The sequence below is a fragment of the Musca autumnalis genome, unplaced genomic scaffold, assembly GCF_047663935.1.
Source record: "Musca autumnalis isolate F117 unplaced genomic scaffold, ASM4766393v1 scaffold_1, whole genome shotgun sequence".
Lineage (NCBI taxonomy): Eukaryota > Metazoa > Arthropoda > Insecta > Diptera > Muscidae > Musca > Musca autumnalis.
The window spans coordinates 187,223,147-187,239,723 of record NW_027411644.1 but is presented as its reverse complement, the minus strand read 5'-3'; the positions used below and the strand labels follow the sequence as shown (position 1 = coordinate 187,239,723).

Genomic DNA, 16,577 nt, shown 5'->3' with positions numbered 1-16,577 from the left:
TTTTCAACCGATTTCACGTATTTGCCGCACCAAACACCCTATATCGGTTTAATTTTGATGAAATTTGGAATGTGAGACGGAATTTTGTCTAGTAATAAATGTACCATATTATATAGAAATGAGTTCAAGTTGGTATATCAGCAAAAATGTCTAAAATCGTCTTTTTCATTTCAAAAAAATCAAAAAAAAAAAAAATGTTGATACTACATCTATGATTTTTTTTCGTCATTCCAAATCTGTTTTCGTTACCAACTTTGATCGTTGCGCGCAAAAGATATGACCGTTTTAATTATGCTAATTAGAAAAAATTCTAAAAAAATCGCGGCTTAATATAGTAAGCAGTTATATACTATTATCGTTAACTGAATTCGCACCCTTTGCGATGATGCAAAAAAAAAAATTCGAAAAGCTTCAATGGATTCACGAAAAATAAAATTTGTTAAAAAATAAATTTGTTAAATAATTTGAAACAATAGCGCTTATACTTACAAAAAATATATATAAAAAAATTATAGCAGCATCCAGACATTGTGAGGAATAAAATGAAACATAAGTCGTGAAGTTTGGAGCTATAGTATTAATGTTATTTGCAAAAATACAAAGAAAATATGACGAAAAAATAAAAATCATGTTATTCAAAATTTATTTTTTTATGGTTTTATAGGAAACGTTGAAGAAAAAATTTTTGAGTTCTTCGTCTTTTTTTGTCAAAATTTCGCCCAATACTGAAGATATTCCATTGCAAAAATATTTTCGCTTATAATTTTCCTATTGGCGAATATTTTTAGAACATTATATTAAATCACAAGGAATTCCAATTGTGGCATAACATTAAAATAATGTTATATTGAATATTACAACATTTGAAACGCATATAAACCGCGTAATAGTGAAAATGACATGATGCGCATCCGATTTTCCAACACAGCGAATCAATCCCTTTTATTTGGTGCACAGTTTGTGAAATTCCATTTGGCGACCACGATGTAGCATCAGTTGCATGTTAGGGTGTAAAAAACAGTAAAATGCCGATAGTTTCCACGAAGTACATTTGCATTTTATGCGCATCCGATTTCAATGATCACCATTAAAAAATACATCATCCTATGTCATTTCAATGCGATCCATCAAGCACCGTGGATGTAGCATCGCACTCAGTTTTTAGATGAAATCTATTATATCTCCTGATTCGCGAACATTTTTCAATATCTGTTTTCGTACATTTTAAATATGCGTTTCGCTCTATTTATCTAAGTAGGAATAACACATCTTAAACGCGTCTAAATACGCGATATTTTCAAAAACATTTTTTGTTGATTTTCGAAATTTGAGGGGTATCATATCCGCCGATCTACTGGATGGATTTAGACGCGCAAAGGCTTGTTAGATTCAGAATGTAAAAAAACTAAATTCACGCGGGTTTCCACTGAAATCGAATGGCACTTGTAAATTTTGAATCCAAAAAACTGGTTTCTTGAAAAATTTACGCACAAAAATTTCGACTTTAAGCTGAGATTGTTGTGAAGCTTTGAGGGCTACACGCCCGAGTTATACATCAAAAAATGCGTAATCGCGACTCGCGAGTACTACTACTCTCATAATCAGTTTTTAAACGAGTACAGTTTCGCGTCCCGATTAGAGCAAAAATTCAAAAAACCCAATTTTTCAGTCTTCAAAATGTCAGCATCCGTTTGAGATTGATGCATTGGTTATATTCAAAAATCATACATTAGAAACTTCATCTCTGAAGTGTATTCTTTAACTTCTTCTTTAAACATTATACTCTACATTGCATTGTAAAGCCACTAATTGAAAATTGACTTAAAAAAACTCGTTTCCTTCAACGATTTTTTCCTATTTTTTGCATTAAAACGACCACAGCTTCCGCTCAAATTACTATTTTAAGAAACCCATCAGTGAATCGGGCTAAAACAGTTTATTTTACCGAAATGCGTTCAAAAGTTATGGTATAGTACAACTGTTCGCGAGTTACAGTACCCCATACCTCAGTTTCAACATAAGTTAATTTTCTACAAAAAGGTCGATATATCTCCTATATATGTTTTACATATTCACAGTGGTGTAGGGTATCACAAAGTCGGCCCGGACCGACTATGATCCTTTCCTTACTGGTTTTTACATACAAACGACCACAGCTTCCAGTTTGGAAAGTTTTATAATTCCAACGAAGACAAAAGCCAAAATTTAGCCATTTCGGTGGGATATTGAGGACACAACCATGAAGGCGTGGAAATATGTGGACAAATTTAAGGTGGAAAATTTTTTTAACCCCAACGAAGACTTAATACCAAATTTCAGGTGGGATATTGAAGCCACAACCTTCAAAGAACCGAATATCGAATATAGGGAGGTACCGGTATATGTGGGCTATATCACAACCAATTTCAATACCAAACATCCTAGGAGGAATAGAAACTTCTATACCAAATTACAAAGCTCTATCTTGAAATTGCGAGCTGTATTTTGATTTCCATAGACGGCCGGTCAGACGGACATAGTCATATCGACGGACATGGTCATATTAGTTATATCGGACCACTTTTTGGTATAGCCATATAACGATACCTCCCGATTTGCGGTATTTTGAAGATTTTAGCTACCATTTTTGACCAAACTATCTGTAATTTGACAGTTAAGGTTCCTAGTAATCACAAAACATCTCCACCTAAAACTGACAACATAGGTCAATGTTTTGGTGTAGTACCTATATAACGGTACCTCTCGATTTTTGGTATTTTGAGGATTTTAGCTAAAAATGTTCACCGAACTACCTGTAATTTCACTTTTGGGGGTTCCCAGTGGTCACAAAATATCTCCACTGAAAACCGTCAACATAGGTCCATGTTTTGGTATAGCCTCCATTAACGGTACCTCCCGACTTTTGGTATTTTGAGGATTTTAGCTACAATTTTTGTCCGAACTACCTGTAATTTGAGAGTTGAGGTTCCTACTTACTTACTTAGCTGGCCCATTACAAAACATTTGTTCTATAGACCGAACTAAGAAAATATCACCAATTCTCTATGTTTAGTGCTTCGCTTTCTGGCTGGAATAAAGCGCCTTGTCATCTCTTCATCCACTTGTTTGCGCCATCTATTCTTTGGTGCCAAATATGCGTGCACCGCCATGCGGCTCATATTTATACGTCTTTTTAGCGGGTTCATCATCACTCATTCTTATTATATGGTCTAGCCAACGCAATCGCTACATCTCGATATGTTGAACTATATTGGTGTCGTTGTATAGCAGATACAGCTCGTGGTTCATACGACGTCGATATTCACCGTCAACGCAGATTGGTCCATAGACATTTCGAAGAATTTTTCTCTTAAACACGCCAAGCACTGCCTTATCTGCTTGCGCAAGTACCCAGGCTTTGGAACCATACATCAGCACGGGTAGTATCAGTGTTTTGTAAAGCGTTATTTTTTGTTTGACGAGTTGTGGCATTGTTTTTAAAGTGTTTACTTAAGCCAAAGTAGCATCTGTTGGCCAATATAATTCTTCTTTTTATTTCACAACTGATGTCGTTTGTTGTGTTTATGACGAGGTACACGAAGTCTTTTACTACCTCAAAATTATAGGAACCAACTTCAACAGTTGGTCATATCTCAATGTACGCATTGCGCGTCGACACCATCAGCTCGGTCTTCTCGCCGTTTACCGCCAGACCCACTTTAGGAGGAGACCTTCATAAAGGTATCGGTTACTTCTTTTACTGATGTCTATATCATCAGCATAAGCTAGTAACATGTGGCTATTGGTGTAGATTGTGCCACTTCTTTTCACGTTTGCCTCTCGTATAACCTTTTCTAGCAGGATGTGGAAAAGATCAGACGAAAGGCTGTCTCCATGCCTGAAACCTCTTTTGGTACAAAACTCTTCGGAGAGGTTTTTTTCCTATTTTAACTGAAGATCTTGTGTCAGTTAGAGTCATTTTACAAAGCCGAATGAGCTTTGCGGGGATACCAAATTCAGACATGGCTAGGAATACCTTTGAACGTAGCAGGCTGTGGAAGGCTGCTTTATAATCGGCAGAAAGGTGGTAGGTGTCGATCTGCTTCTCCAGGATTTGCCGCGGGGTAAATATCTGGTCAATGGTGAACTTGCGAAGTCTAAAGCCGCATTGGTATGGTCCAATTATTTCGTTGACCATGGGCTTTAGTCGTTCGCACAATATCCCTGATACTATCTTGTAAGCGATAGGAAGAAGACTTATGTCCCTATAGTTGGAGCATAAAGCCTTATCTCCTTTCTTATGGACGGGACACAGGATGCTCAGGTTCCAATCGTCGGGTACGCGTTCTTCCTGCCAGATGGAACTAACTAACTGATTCATACACCTTATTAGCGTGTCGCCTCCGGTTTTAAACAGCTCGGCTGGTAGGTCATCACCTCCTGCTGCCTTATTTTTCTTCAGCCGGTTTATTGCTGTCTTTACCTCATCTTGGCCGTGTGGTATACATTCAATACCATATTCTGGGATTGGATCTGTGGTATCTTCGTCGACTTCGCTACTATTGGATACTATTGGATCCTTAGCACACTATGGGCCATTATTATATGTGTTCTTTTACTATCTGATGGATTTCAAACCCCAAAATAAACCAATTTGGAGGCATTACAAATATAATTTTTACTTTGAAAGTTAATGTTAATAAATCCAAACTATAACAAAAGAAGACTTATAATAATGGGGGTATCTGTATCAGTTGAGGTTCCTAGTAATCACAAAATATCTCCACCTAAAACTGTCAACATGGGTCCATGTTTTGGTATAGCGGTATATAGCGGTACCTCCAGATTTTTGGCATTTTGAGGATTTTAGCTAAAAATTTTCACCGAACTACCTGTAATTTGACAGTTGAAGTTCCTAGTGATAAAAAATATCACCTTCAAAAACTGTGAACAGAGGTCTACGTTTTGGAATAGCCCCCATATAACGTTACCTTCCGACTTTCGGGATCTCAACCAAAAACTGTCAATATATGTAGGTCCATGTTTTGGTATAGCCCCCATATAACGGTACCTCCCAATTTTCGATATTTTGAAGATTTTAGCTACAAATTTCGACCGAACTATTTTTAAGTCGACATTTGAGGTTCCCAGTGGTCACACAACATCTCCACCAAAAACTCTCAGCATAGGTCCATGTTTTTGTATAGCCACCCCCTTTTTAAATTGTCAACGTATGTCTATGTCTTGGTATAGCCCCCATATAACGGTGCCTCCCCATTTTCGGTATTTTTGACACAACTATCTGTAATTCGAAAAACTGTCCAAATAAATACATGTGTTGGTAGAGTCCCCATATAACGGAATCTCCCGATTTCCGGTTTTTTGGATTTTAGCTAAAATTTTTGATCCAAGTATCTTCAATTCGACGTTAGAGTTTCCCAGTGGTCACAAAACTTCTCCAACAAAAACATAGGCCCATACTTGGATTTAGCCCCATATAAGGTTCCCGACCGATTGAATACATTTTTTATGATTTTTGTTTACCTTATTTAGGTATAAGTGGTCACGGAATATCTCCTCCTGAAGTTGTGGACAGGAAAGAAAATAATTATTCCGTTTTACTTCAGAATATTTTATGGTGGAGGGTATAAAAAATTCGGTCCGGCCGAACTTAACACGTTTTTACTTGTTCCTTTTGAAGGGGTGGATAATATCTTTCGAAAGGCTCGATTTTCACCGTAGACATATCGACGCCTCCAAACAATAGTATGCTAAGTCGACTTAGCATGTTTCCAAGTTCTTTACATTTTTATATTTAACGTTCTTTAACTTAAATTCTGTCAAATTTTGGTAATAATCGGACAATCCGAACAGAAGTTATAAACAAATATTTACTTGGCATAGTACTGAAGGTCAAAGAAATTTCCAAACTTTTAGAGCTTGTCCTGCAAAACTCACTGTTCAGAATTAGCAAACTATTATTTGGAGGTGTCGAGCGTCCTTTAACTTAAATTCTGTCAAATTTTGGTAATGATCGGTCAATCCGAACAGAAGTTATAAACAAATATTGACTTAGCATAGTACTGAAGTTCAAAAAAATTTCCACACTTTGAGAGCTTCTCCTGCAAAACTCACTTTTTAGACTTAGCATACTATTATTTGGAGGTGTCGATATGGTCTAGTGGACTTTTTTGCTCAGTTCAATCCCAGAAATCAGAAACGCGAAGGACCCATTAAGGTTTTTTTTCTTCCACAAAAATATCCAAAATTGAACCGCTTTCAATATAATTTGGCAAACTTCTTGCTAGTGCAATTTCTGTTACACATTTCAAATTTCATTAAAACTGGACATAAGTAGAGTGACCGGTGCACCAAATACCTCAAATTGGGTGAAAATCTGAACCGATTTCAATATAGTTTGGCAGACTTATTTCTTGTCTGAATTCAGTTACATTTTCCATATTGAATCAAAAGAGGACCGAATTTGCCTGTTTGGTGCATTAAATATACGGGTGGTGCCGTTCTGCATCAAATATACGAATATATATACGGGATATACACTCCGGTTCATCTGAATAGAACCAGCCAATATTTGTCTACAAATACCGTTATATCTGATGAAAGGAGAGGAATTGTAAATTATAATTTTGTGGACATGTAGAGTATATAGTAGCCGATATTTTCAATATCTAACATGTTTCACATATGCGTTATAACGATATTTTTTACTCGCTTTATGAAAAAATGCCAAAATATTAGCATATTTTAATGGTTCACCAGGATAGAACCACCCTAAGAATTTACACAAATCCTTTGTTAGATGTGGTAAACTTTAACAAAAAACTATTTATAATTATAAATAAATGCAGTGAGTGTTAATTGCTATCAAATATTGTGCAAAAACTTTTATTAGGGTCTTGAAATTTGATGAAAATCGATGCTTAGAGCTCCAAAAAATATTTTTATGAAGAAATTGGTAGAAACAATTTATAAAGACAAAATTTTATACTGAATTATGTTCAAAATTTTCTATTCTACAATAAAATTACAAAAAAAGTCACATTTGATAGGTTTATGAGTCCGAAACCGAGGAAATATGGTAAAGATAATTCAAAATTCTACCTTTCCAATCCAAAATTTGATATTTTGTCTCAGGAAAGTGAATGCAAATTGATGGGTTCCACCCAGCTTCGTTGGCTGTGGACATCTAGAGGTCCAAAAAATAAAGAAAATTCCACCGCCGAACGCTCCATGTCACCATCAAGTTCTTGGAATTTCAAAAGGTTCTAAGAAGTTTGATGTGAAGAAACAGCTTAGTGATAGGGGAAGGCAGACGTTAATTTTTTCGAAAGGAAAGGGTTTAATTTTGATGGTTATGATGTTCACACATCTTTTACTCATAGTATAAGTACCGAAAAATATTTCTGATCCGTTATTACACAATAAAGAGCGCCTTTGTTTCTGTGCTTTCCATGTCGTGCGATATCTTCTAAATCAAAGCCCTTGATCTTGACATGAAGCGTTCGGCGGTGGGATTTTCTTTATTTTTTGGACCTGTAGATGTTCACAGCCAACGAAACTGGGTGGAACCCATCGATTTGTATTCCCTTTCCCGAGATAAAATATCTATTTTTGGATTGGAAAGGTAGAATTTTGAATTATCTTTACCATATTTCCTCTGTTTCGGACTCATAAACCTATCAAATGTGACTTTTTTGTAATTTTATTGTAGTATAGAAAATTTTGAACATAATTCAGTATAAAATTTTGTCTTTATAAATTGTTTCAACCGATTTCTTCAGAAAAATATTTTTTGGAGCTCTAAGCCACGATTTTCATCAAATTTCAAGACCCTAATACAAATTTTTGCACAATATTTGTTGGCAATCAACACTAACGACATTTATTTATAATTATAAATAGTTTTTTGTTAAAGTTTACCACATCTAACAAAGGATTTGTGTAAATTCTTAGGGTGGTTCTATCCTGGTGAACCATTAAAACATTCTAATATTTTGACATTTTTTCATAAAGCGAGTAAAAAGTACCGTTATAACGCATATGTGAAACATGTTAGGTATTGAAAATATCGGCTACTATATACTCGGCTACTATATACTCGTCAGATATAACGGTATTTGTAGGCAAATATTGGTTGGTTCTATTCAGATGAACCGGAGTGTATATACGAATCTGAACCGATTTAAATATAAATTGGCAGACTGTTTTCTCGTGCAATTTTCGTCGCACATTACAAATTTCATCGAAATTGTATATATACATATATCCAAAACTGAACCGATTTCAATAGCAATACCGTTCTTCCCATGGGTAAAAAATGATCTTTCCCAAATTTTCAGCTGAATCGGTCAATAAATGCGACTATACTTTGATCACAAAAATACATGGACAGACGGACATACATACATACATAAATCGACATAAGGAACTATGGACTATAGATCTATCTTGTTTCCTTTTGCATGTTACATACAAATTCACAAATACATAATGCCCCTTACCACCTTACCAGAGCTGTTAAAGATGTTATATGTTATGGTTAAAGATTTATTCTGTTCAGAGACTCACAGTGAAATTTGATTTGGAACATTTCTTCTTTTAACAATATCCCCAAAAGTCAAAAAGTGGCATCATGTAAAATTTAATAACAAATAACTTTATCCTATAATATATGTATAAACTTGTAATGAAATTTTCTTAAAAAGTATTATACCTAGATATTTTATTATTTATTCTGATACTCATAGTGAAATTTTCCTTAAAATGTTTCTTCTTTGGACACTTACCATCTATTTTCAAGATATATAATGTATATAGAGACTTTATTTCTTTAGTGAACTTTAGTGAAATTTAATTAAAAATATTTTTGTCTTTGACGTTATCCTTCCAAAACTAAAGTCAGATGAGGTAGGACTTTAATTGTTAGAGATCCCTAGCGTTTAAATAAGTTTTACAGATTTGGTGTTATCTAAGACCTATGTCAAATTTTATAACGATATGATCAAATTTTAAAGGAGTTTTTTAACGATTTTCAAAAAAAAAAACAACCAAAAATGCTACTTTGATGAACCACAGAGGGTTAATAGTCCACTCCACCATAATATGGAGGGTATAATTAAATTTGTCATTCCATTTGTAACACATCGAAATATTCTTTGGAGATCCTATAAAGTATATATCTTTCTTGATCAGGGTGAAATTGTATGGCGATATAACAATGTCCGTTCCGTCCGTCCGTCTGTTGAAATCAAAATACAGCTCGCAATTTGTAAGATAGAGCTTTGTAATTTGGCATAGAAGTTTATATTACTCCTACGATGTTTGGTATTGCCAATGGGCTATATCCGTCCACGTTTTTATATAGTCCCCATAGAACGGTACCTCACGATTTTCGGTATTTTGAAGGTTGTGGCCTCAATACTCGACCGAAATGACTGAAATTTGGTCTTCGTTGGGGGTACAAAACCTTCTCCCAGAAATTTGTCGGTACAGGTCCACGCCTTCATATAGCTTCCATAAATCGGTATCTCCTGATTTTCGGTATTTTAAAGGTTGTGGCCTCAATATTCCACCGAAATGGCTGAAATTTGGTATTTAGTCTTCGTTGATGGTATAAAAGTTTTCACCTGAAATTTGTAGGTATAGGTCCACGCCTTCATATAGCCGCCATAGAACGGTGCCTCCCGATTTTCGTAGTTTTGAAGGTTGTGGCATCAATATCCCACCGAAATGACTAAAAATTGTTATTTAGTCTTTCAGGGGTTTATAAAAATTCCAGAAGAGAATTATTAGTATAGGTCATCCTATATGACACAAAAAAGCGTACCTCTTGATGTTTGGCATTTTGACGGTTTAAACCACATTATCTTACCGAAATATCGGAAATTCCAACGTTTTGATATAGCCCCCCATAGAACGGTGCCTCACGAATTTCGGTATTTTGGATCTTAGCTACATTGTTTTGCCGAAACTGCTTAATTTGGTAATTAGTCTTCTTCATAAATGAAAGGAAACTGATTGTTCCATTTTACTTCAATACAACTCGTTCACATTATTGTCTTGGTTTCTACGGAATCTTAACTCGAATAAATTAGAAATGGATGGAACTTGTCCCTTCTACTAAGGTTACGTCCCGATGCAAACTTGTCTCTTATTTTTAGCCCTACTTTTATAATCTGCTTAGTTTTCATTGTCATTTGTGTACACAGTGCACAGTGTAATTTAAGTCACAAATATAAATATGTTCTTCAGTCAGATCAAAGCAATTGAGACACTAACCTAAACTTCGATTATCTCAAAATTGGAATAAGGCGTATGGAACACTTAAGTATGACATCGACGACATGTTTACCTGGTCATAATTCAATGACCCAAAGCTATTATCTCTCAAAACGTCAATTGTTTCCAAACCGTTCAGCACAACGGTTAACTAATAAGGAATTGTTATAAAATCAATCAAGGTTTATGACATTTTTCGTTTCGCTACTAGCAGACAGACAAATAAAATAATACGACAAACTATTTATTTTGGGTAATTTTACCAATATTTTTAATAATTCGTGGAAGACTTCTATCATATATTTTGGGTATCTACAAATTAGTTGCCAAATGTAAAGTTACCAAACTTAGACTAATATGGCTCGACCAATGTATGGGAACAAGAAAGTCATTTGGATATTATTAATAAATGGCGTTATGAATATTAATGAAGAAGTAGCGCTTAACAAAATAAAAAATTAATAATTTACTATAAAATACGATCGGTTCCTTGGGAAAAGACACATTCAGTGTTAAGTGCACCAAGTGTAAAGAACGATTATTTTGTGATTAAACAAAACTTCAAACAAATATAAGCAAAACAACAATGGCATATAAGGTGTGTTTGTGTGGAAATTTAAAAGAAAAAATAAATATTGATAAAAAGGCCTATGACAAAATTTAAAAAGTTATATGTATTTAGAAAAGAGAGTGATTCAACAATATTGATTAATGTATGTTATTTTTAATTCCTTGTGCAGTTCGTGATCGCTCTCGCTTTTATTGCTGCGGCCAGCGCTGCAGTTGTTGTGCCCGGTGCTCCAGTCGTGGCAAAGGCTGTAGCTGTGGAAGAATTCGATCCTCATCCTCAATACAAATACGGTTACAATATTCAAGACTCCATTTCTGGTGATGCCAAGGGTCATGTTGAAGAACGTGATGGTGATGTTGTTCGCGGTGAATACTCTGTCATTGATGCCGATGGTTACAAACGTACCGTAACCTATGTTGCTGATCCTGTCAATGGTTTCAATGCTGTTGTACGTCGTGAACCAATTGTTGCTGCTGCTCCCGTGGTTGCTGCTGCCCCTGTTGTTAAAGCTGCTCCCGTAGTTGCTGCTGCCCCAGTTGTCAGAACAGCTCCAGTCTTTGCTCCTGCTCCAGTAGTCAGAACCGCTCCAGTCTTTGCTCCTGCTCCAGTAGTCAAAGCCGCTCCCGTCTTTGCCCCTGCTCCAGTAGTTAGACCTGATCCCGTCTTTGCCCCAGCTCCAGTCGTTAAAGCCGCTCCCTTCGTAGCTGCTGCTCCCTTTGGTTCATCTGTCACCTACTCAGCAACATCACCCTTCGTCAGGCCAGCTGCTCCCGTAGTTGCCGCTGCTCCTGCCTATGTTCGCAGCGCTCCCTATGTCGCCGCTCCCTTCAACTATGGATATGCCGTTCGCAATTTGTAAGCGAGTTGATTGTTAACTTATTAGTTACCGTTGTTGATTAGTTTTTGTTTAATCTATTAATAAATTAAGAAATATTTTCAAAATGTATATTTGCTTTAAATTAACATCCTGAGGGGGCAAACTACCTACTTAGTGGTAGTGGTCGATTTTGTAATCCTGTGAGATTTATGTGTAATCGCTGTTATTAAAAATTCGTATTTTCATATATCGACCGGATAAACGACCTAGCACCATGTTTCGCCCCATCTGTCCATTCTTCTTCTTCTTCTTCTTTATTTGCTTATTCGATTTTCGAATATTAGCGATCATACAATTACATAGTTTCTATTTTCATTGAATGTTATTTATGATTTGACTAAAGAGTTCTCTATTTCGTGATGTGTTGATAAGGTGGTCTGCGTTATGATATCCGGTCCATTGATGTATGTTCTTGAGCCAGGTTGTTTCTTTTCTACCTCTGGAATTTCTACCTTCTATATTTGCTAGCAGAATTAATTGGAGTTCTTTATATTTGGGATTCCTCATAATGTGTCCTAGGTATGCACTCTTTTGCTTTTTAATATGCGTTGTAAGTTCTCGGGTACGGTTCATTCTTCTGGGAACCTCTTCGTTCGATATGTGAGCTGTCCAGGGTATTTTTAGTATTCTTCTGTAAACCCATATCTCAAATGCCTCGAGTCTTTTAATGTCTACAGCTTTAATGGTCCAAATTTCAACTGCATATAGCAATACTGACCAAATATAATTTTTAACGAATCTTGTCTTCGTTTCAATGTTTATGTTATGGCTTGTTAACACTTTTTTATATTTGGAAAACGCGTACTTTGCCATCTCTATTCTGCATTTAATTTCTTTGCTGTTGTCCCATTCCTCATTAATTAGAACGCCTAAGTATTTAAAACATTTTACTCTTTCAATAGTAGAGTTATGTATTTTTAAAGATGTGTCCGTGAGCGAATTCTTTCTACTAATCACCATGAACTTAGTCTTTTGGATATTAATTTTTAGCCCATATTTTTCGCTATATTCAGTGAGTCTGTTCATAAGACTTTGTAGTCCCGACATAGTATCAGCCAGAATAGTGGTGTCGTCGGCGTATCGGATGTTGTTCATATATTTATTTCTGATTTTTATACCTGCTTGAATATTTAAAAATGCTTCTTGAAATATTTTTTCAGAGTATATATTGAATAGTAGTGGAGATAAGACACATCCTTGTCGAACTCCTTTGGATATCATTATTTCTTCTGTTGTATCTCCGTTGACATCAATTTGGGCAGTTTGATGTCAGTATAAACTTTTTATGCATCTTATTTCTTTGTCTTCTATTCCAATAGACTTGATTATTTCGATCAGCTTATCGTGTTGTACCGTGTCAAAGGCTTTTTCGTAGTCGATGAAGCATATGAATACGTCCTTCTGAACTTCCCGACATTTTTGTATAAGAACTTGGATACAAAACAAAGCTTCTCGTGTGCCTTTTCCTTCCTTAAATCCGAATTGTGTATCTCCCATTGATTTCTCGCATTGTTCATATATCCTATTATGAATTATTTTTTTTTTAAGGAATATCTTTAATGTATGACTCATAAGGCTTATGTCCATTATATATTGCAATTAAAATCCAGACTACAACAAAATTTTGAATGGAGTCCTGATTCCGACAAGAAAAGTTTTTGACGATGATCTAAAATATATATCGCAATTTTCGCTGTCGCACAGTGGTTCAGAATCGTATTTTCCTGACCTAAACTCTGTAAATTTTGAACGGATAGATTTACTTTCATAATTTTGTTCGACAGATAACATAATCAGCTTTGCGATGCATTAAAAACATTCGAATTCGGTCTAGAAGTTGCAGAGGAATTCAAGATCAAAGTTAATTAGTTAATGTTTTTTTATATTTTGCATAAAAATATGAGTGTTTTTGAGTTTTTATATGGTCTAATCTATTAAAAAGGGTCAAGCACCAATAAACAGGCCATAAAATACAAAACAAAAATATTTTTTTTGTAAAAATGTTTTTACAATTTTTTTAAATTTAAAATTTGTTCATATTTAAAATTTGTTCATATTTAAAATTTTAATAAAACACGTATATGTATTAGAGCGGTAAAAAAACGACAAAGTTTTTATTTTTTTTTGAAACGCCTACCCCCTAAATTGTTTTCATTTGACTCAAAAACCTTATATATGAAATTTTATGGCGATCTCTAAAAACCGCATTTATGAAATTTTATGGCGATCTCTGAAAACCGCTTTATGGTCGGTCGATAGGACCATATTAGACATTTCAAAAAAAAAAACGTTGTCTTTTTTGTGCCGCCCAAATGTATTTATTAAAAAATATCCATTTGTGTAAAAAACTGTAATTAATAAAGGGAATGGTATGAAAAAAACATATTTTAGCCATGTAGTTTTAATAAATTTAAATAGTGTTAAACGGGCGGAACGGAACGGGTACAAAGTATATATGGGCTAAAGGAAGACACTCTCAGGCATCATTCTGCGAAAACGAAACTTTGTTCCATGCTTTCGACTAAAAGTTCTGGTCCACTAAATTTGGAATGTCACTATAGTTTAGTACCTGAGGAAAAATAAAATATCTCACTTCGTGTAAACGCTGCGGTAATTTATTAAAACAGTTCATAAAGGCAATAATCCTACCTACCTAATAAAAAACAAAATAGATGTTATAGTTTCCGATAAATAGCTATTTATTTCTGCAGAAATTTGCAAAATGACGTATTTTTCAAACGTTTTACATAATTTTTTGTTTGTTCCCTTATTTTCAATATTGCCATATGGGCAAAAATTCAAAACCTGTTTTTGTAACTAAAATGGTTACGCGCCAAAGATATGACCGTTTTAATTAGAATGTTTAGAAACAAATTCTAAAAAAAAAAACGCTACGCTATAATAAGCTCTTATATGTCATTATCGTTAACTGAATTCGTACTCTTTGCGATCACGTAAAAATACTCCCCAAATGTCTAAATGGATTCGCGAAAAATCAAATTCATGATAAAATTTTAAATATTTGCAAACATATTTTTTGAAATAGTAGCGCATATATAAAAAATTACAATAGCATCCAGATGTTTTGAGAAATAAAATTAAAAAAATTAAAACTATGTCGTGATGGTCGGAGCTATAATATTCATGTTATTTGCAAAAATACAAAGACAATTTGAGGAAAAAATAAAAATTGTATTATTCTAATTTAGTTATTTTCTGACTTTAAAGGAGAAGTTGAAGAAGTTGCTTTTCTTATAAGCGAAAATTTTTAGATCAAGTAATCCCAATGGTGGCATTAAATTAAAACAAAGTTATATTGAATATGACAACACAAAAATATAAACCGCGTAATAGTGGAAATGACGTCATGCGTATCCGATTTTCACACATTGGGAATGAATCTCTTTTATTTGATACTAGCAAAATGTCCGCTACTTCGTATGCGGAAAAGGATTAATATACAAATAATCAATATATAATATGAAAATGGTGAACACTGAAAAATTTTATGTACTAATAATACCTATTTTAATTAATGGTATGCACACCCGCCTTGCACCCAGTAGGTCTGCGGTTCGATTCCCAGGCAAAGCAACACTAAATTTTCAACGGTAGGAAATACCCCTCTGTAATGTTAGCAACATTTCCTGAGTATTTCAGCTATGTAAAACTTCTCTACAAGTGGTGTCTTAAGGCACGCCGTTCGGATTCGGCGATAAACAGTGGGTTCCATATCACTGAGCTAATATGAATCAGAGTGCACTTTCCCTTGTCCTTCTGGGATGTTTTTGAAAAATTATATATTATAAATTCATTTAAGTACTGTTCGCACACCTTTGGTTCGAATTTACAAAAAAAAAACCGTATCGTATCACATCAACAGCGACCCTCGTTCTTAATTTCAATCCATGTACGGGTACTTTGAACATTTTATCCACATTTTCCAACCGAAGTTACTCTAATTTCGGAATTTGTGATATCAAAATGTACAAAACCGTTATTCAAAAAATTTTACTTAATGGGCACGCTTTGACATGGCTCCTATATAAATAACAGTTAATGTCTTAAGACATTTTAATTTAGGCCTTTTTGTTCTCTTCTTGTAAAACAATAGTCGCATTGATCTATGTTTTCAAATCAACTTACTAAAACGTGCAGAAAAAAATAATAATTTTGTTGAAGAGATACGTTTGAATTTTTGATTTCAGTGCATTATTTAGAAACCGCCGTCACTTTAACATTAATCCAATAGGTCTCTATTCAGTAGAAAAGGCGGATTTTCATAAAAAATTCCATTTGTCGGTTCACTCTTCAATATTTAGTATTAATTAATACTTCTAGAATATATACTGTACGACCACCTCTAACAGTGAACCTGACAAATAAATAATAAATCAGAATTCCAATTCTATTCCTTAGCCCAATAACAAATTTATTGCACTTTAGAACATTTCGCACACTAATTATATAACTCCAGCTTCATTGCTACACCCTTCGTACACTTATGGTACGTATATCCACAACCACATCCATATCTCAACCCTACACACCAACAGCGACCTCTATTCATATACCAAATGTAGTACCATTTAATACTTTTCGTACGAAAGTAAGAATTTCAATAACTATCTCAATCCGTAATCTCAATTTCAATCAGTAATCTTAATTCTATATTTCAGAATTTTAGCTCGATGCGTGCACCACATCCAAACTTTACCAAATTTAGTACCATTTAGTGCTTTTTGTACCCAATAAATACGTGTTTCCAAAACTACCTCAATCCTATACCCCAACGGTAATCTTATTTCCAAACTCCAGCATTCCATCTCTATCCGTTCAGTTCAATCCACA

General features: G+C 34.6%; 1 protein-coding gene across 1 annotated transcript; it reads left to right on the top strand.

Annotated features, from left to right (window-relative positions):
- Positions 1–10,864: 10,864 nt before the first annotated feature.
- LOC141389810 (uncharacterized) lies at positions 10,865–11,708 on the top strand. The gene is made up of 2 exons (XM_073961946.1): positions 10,865–10,876; positions 11,019–11,708. The coding sequence occupies exons 1-2, from the start codon at positions 10,865–10,867 to the stop codon at positions 11,706–11,708; spliced, it is 702 nt and encodes a 233-aa protein (XP_073818047.1).
- Positions 11,709–16,577: the final 4,869 nt, after the last annotated feature.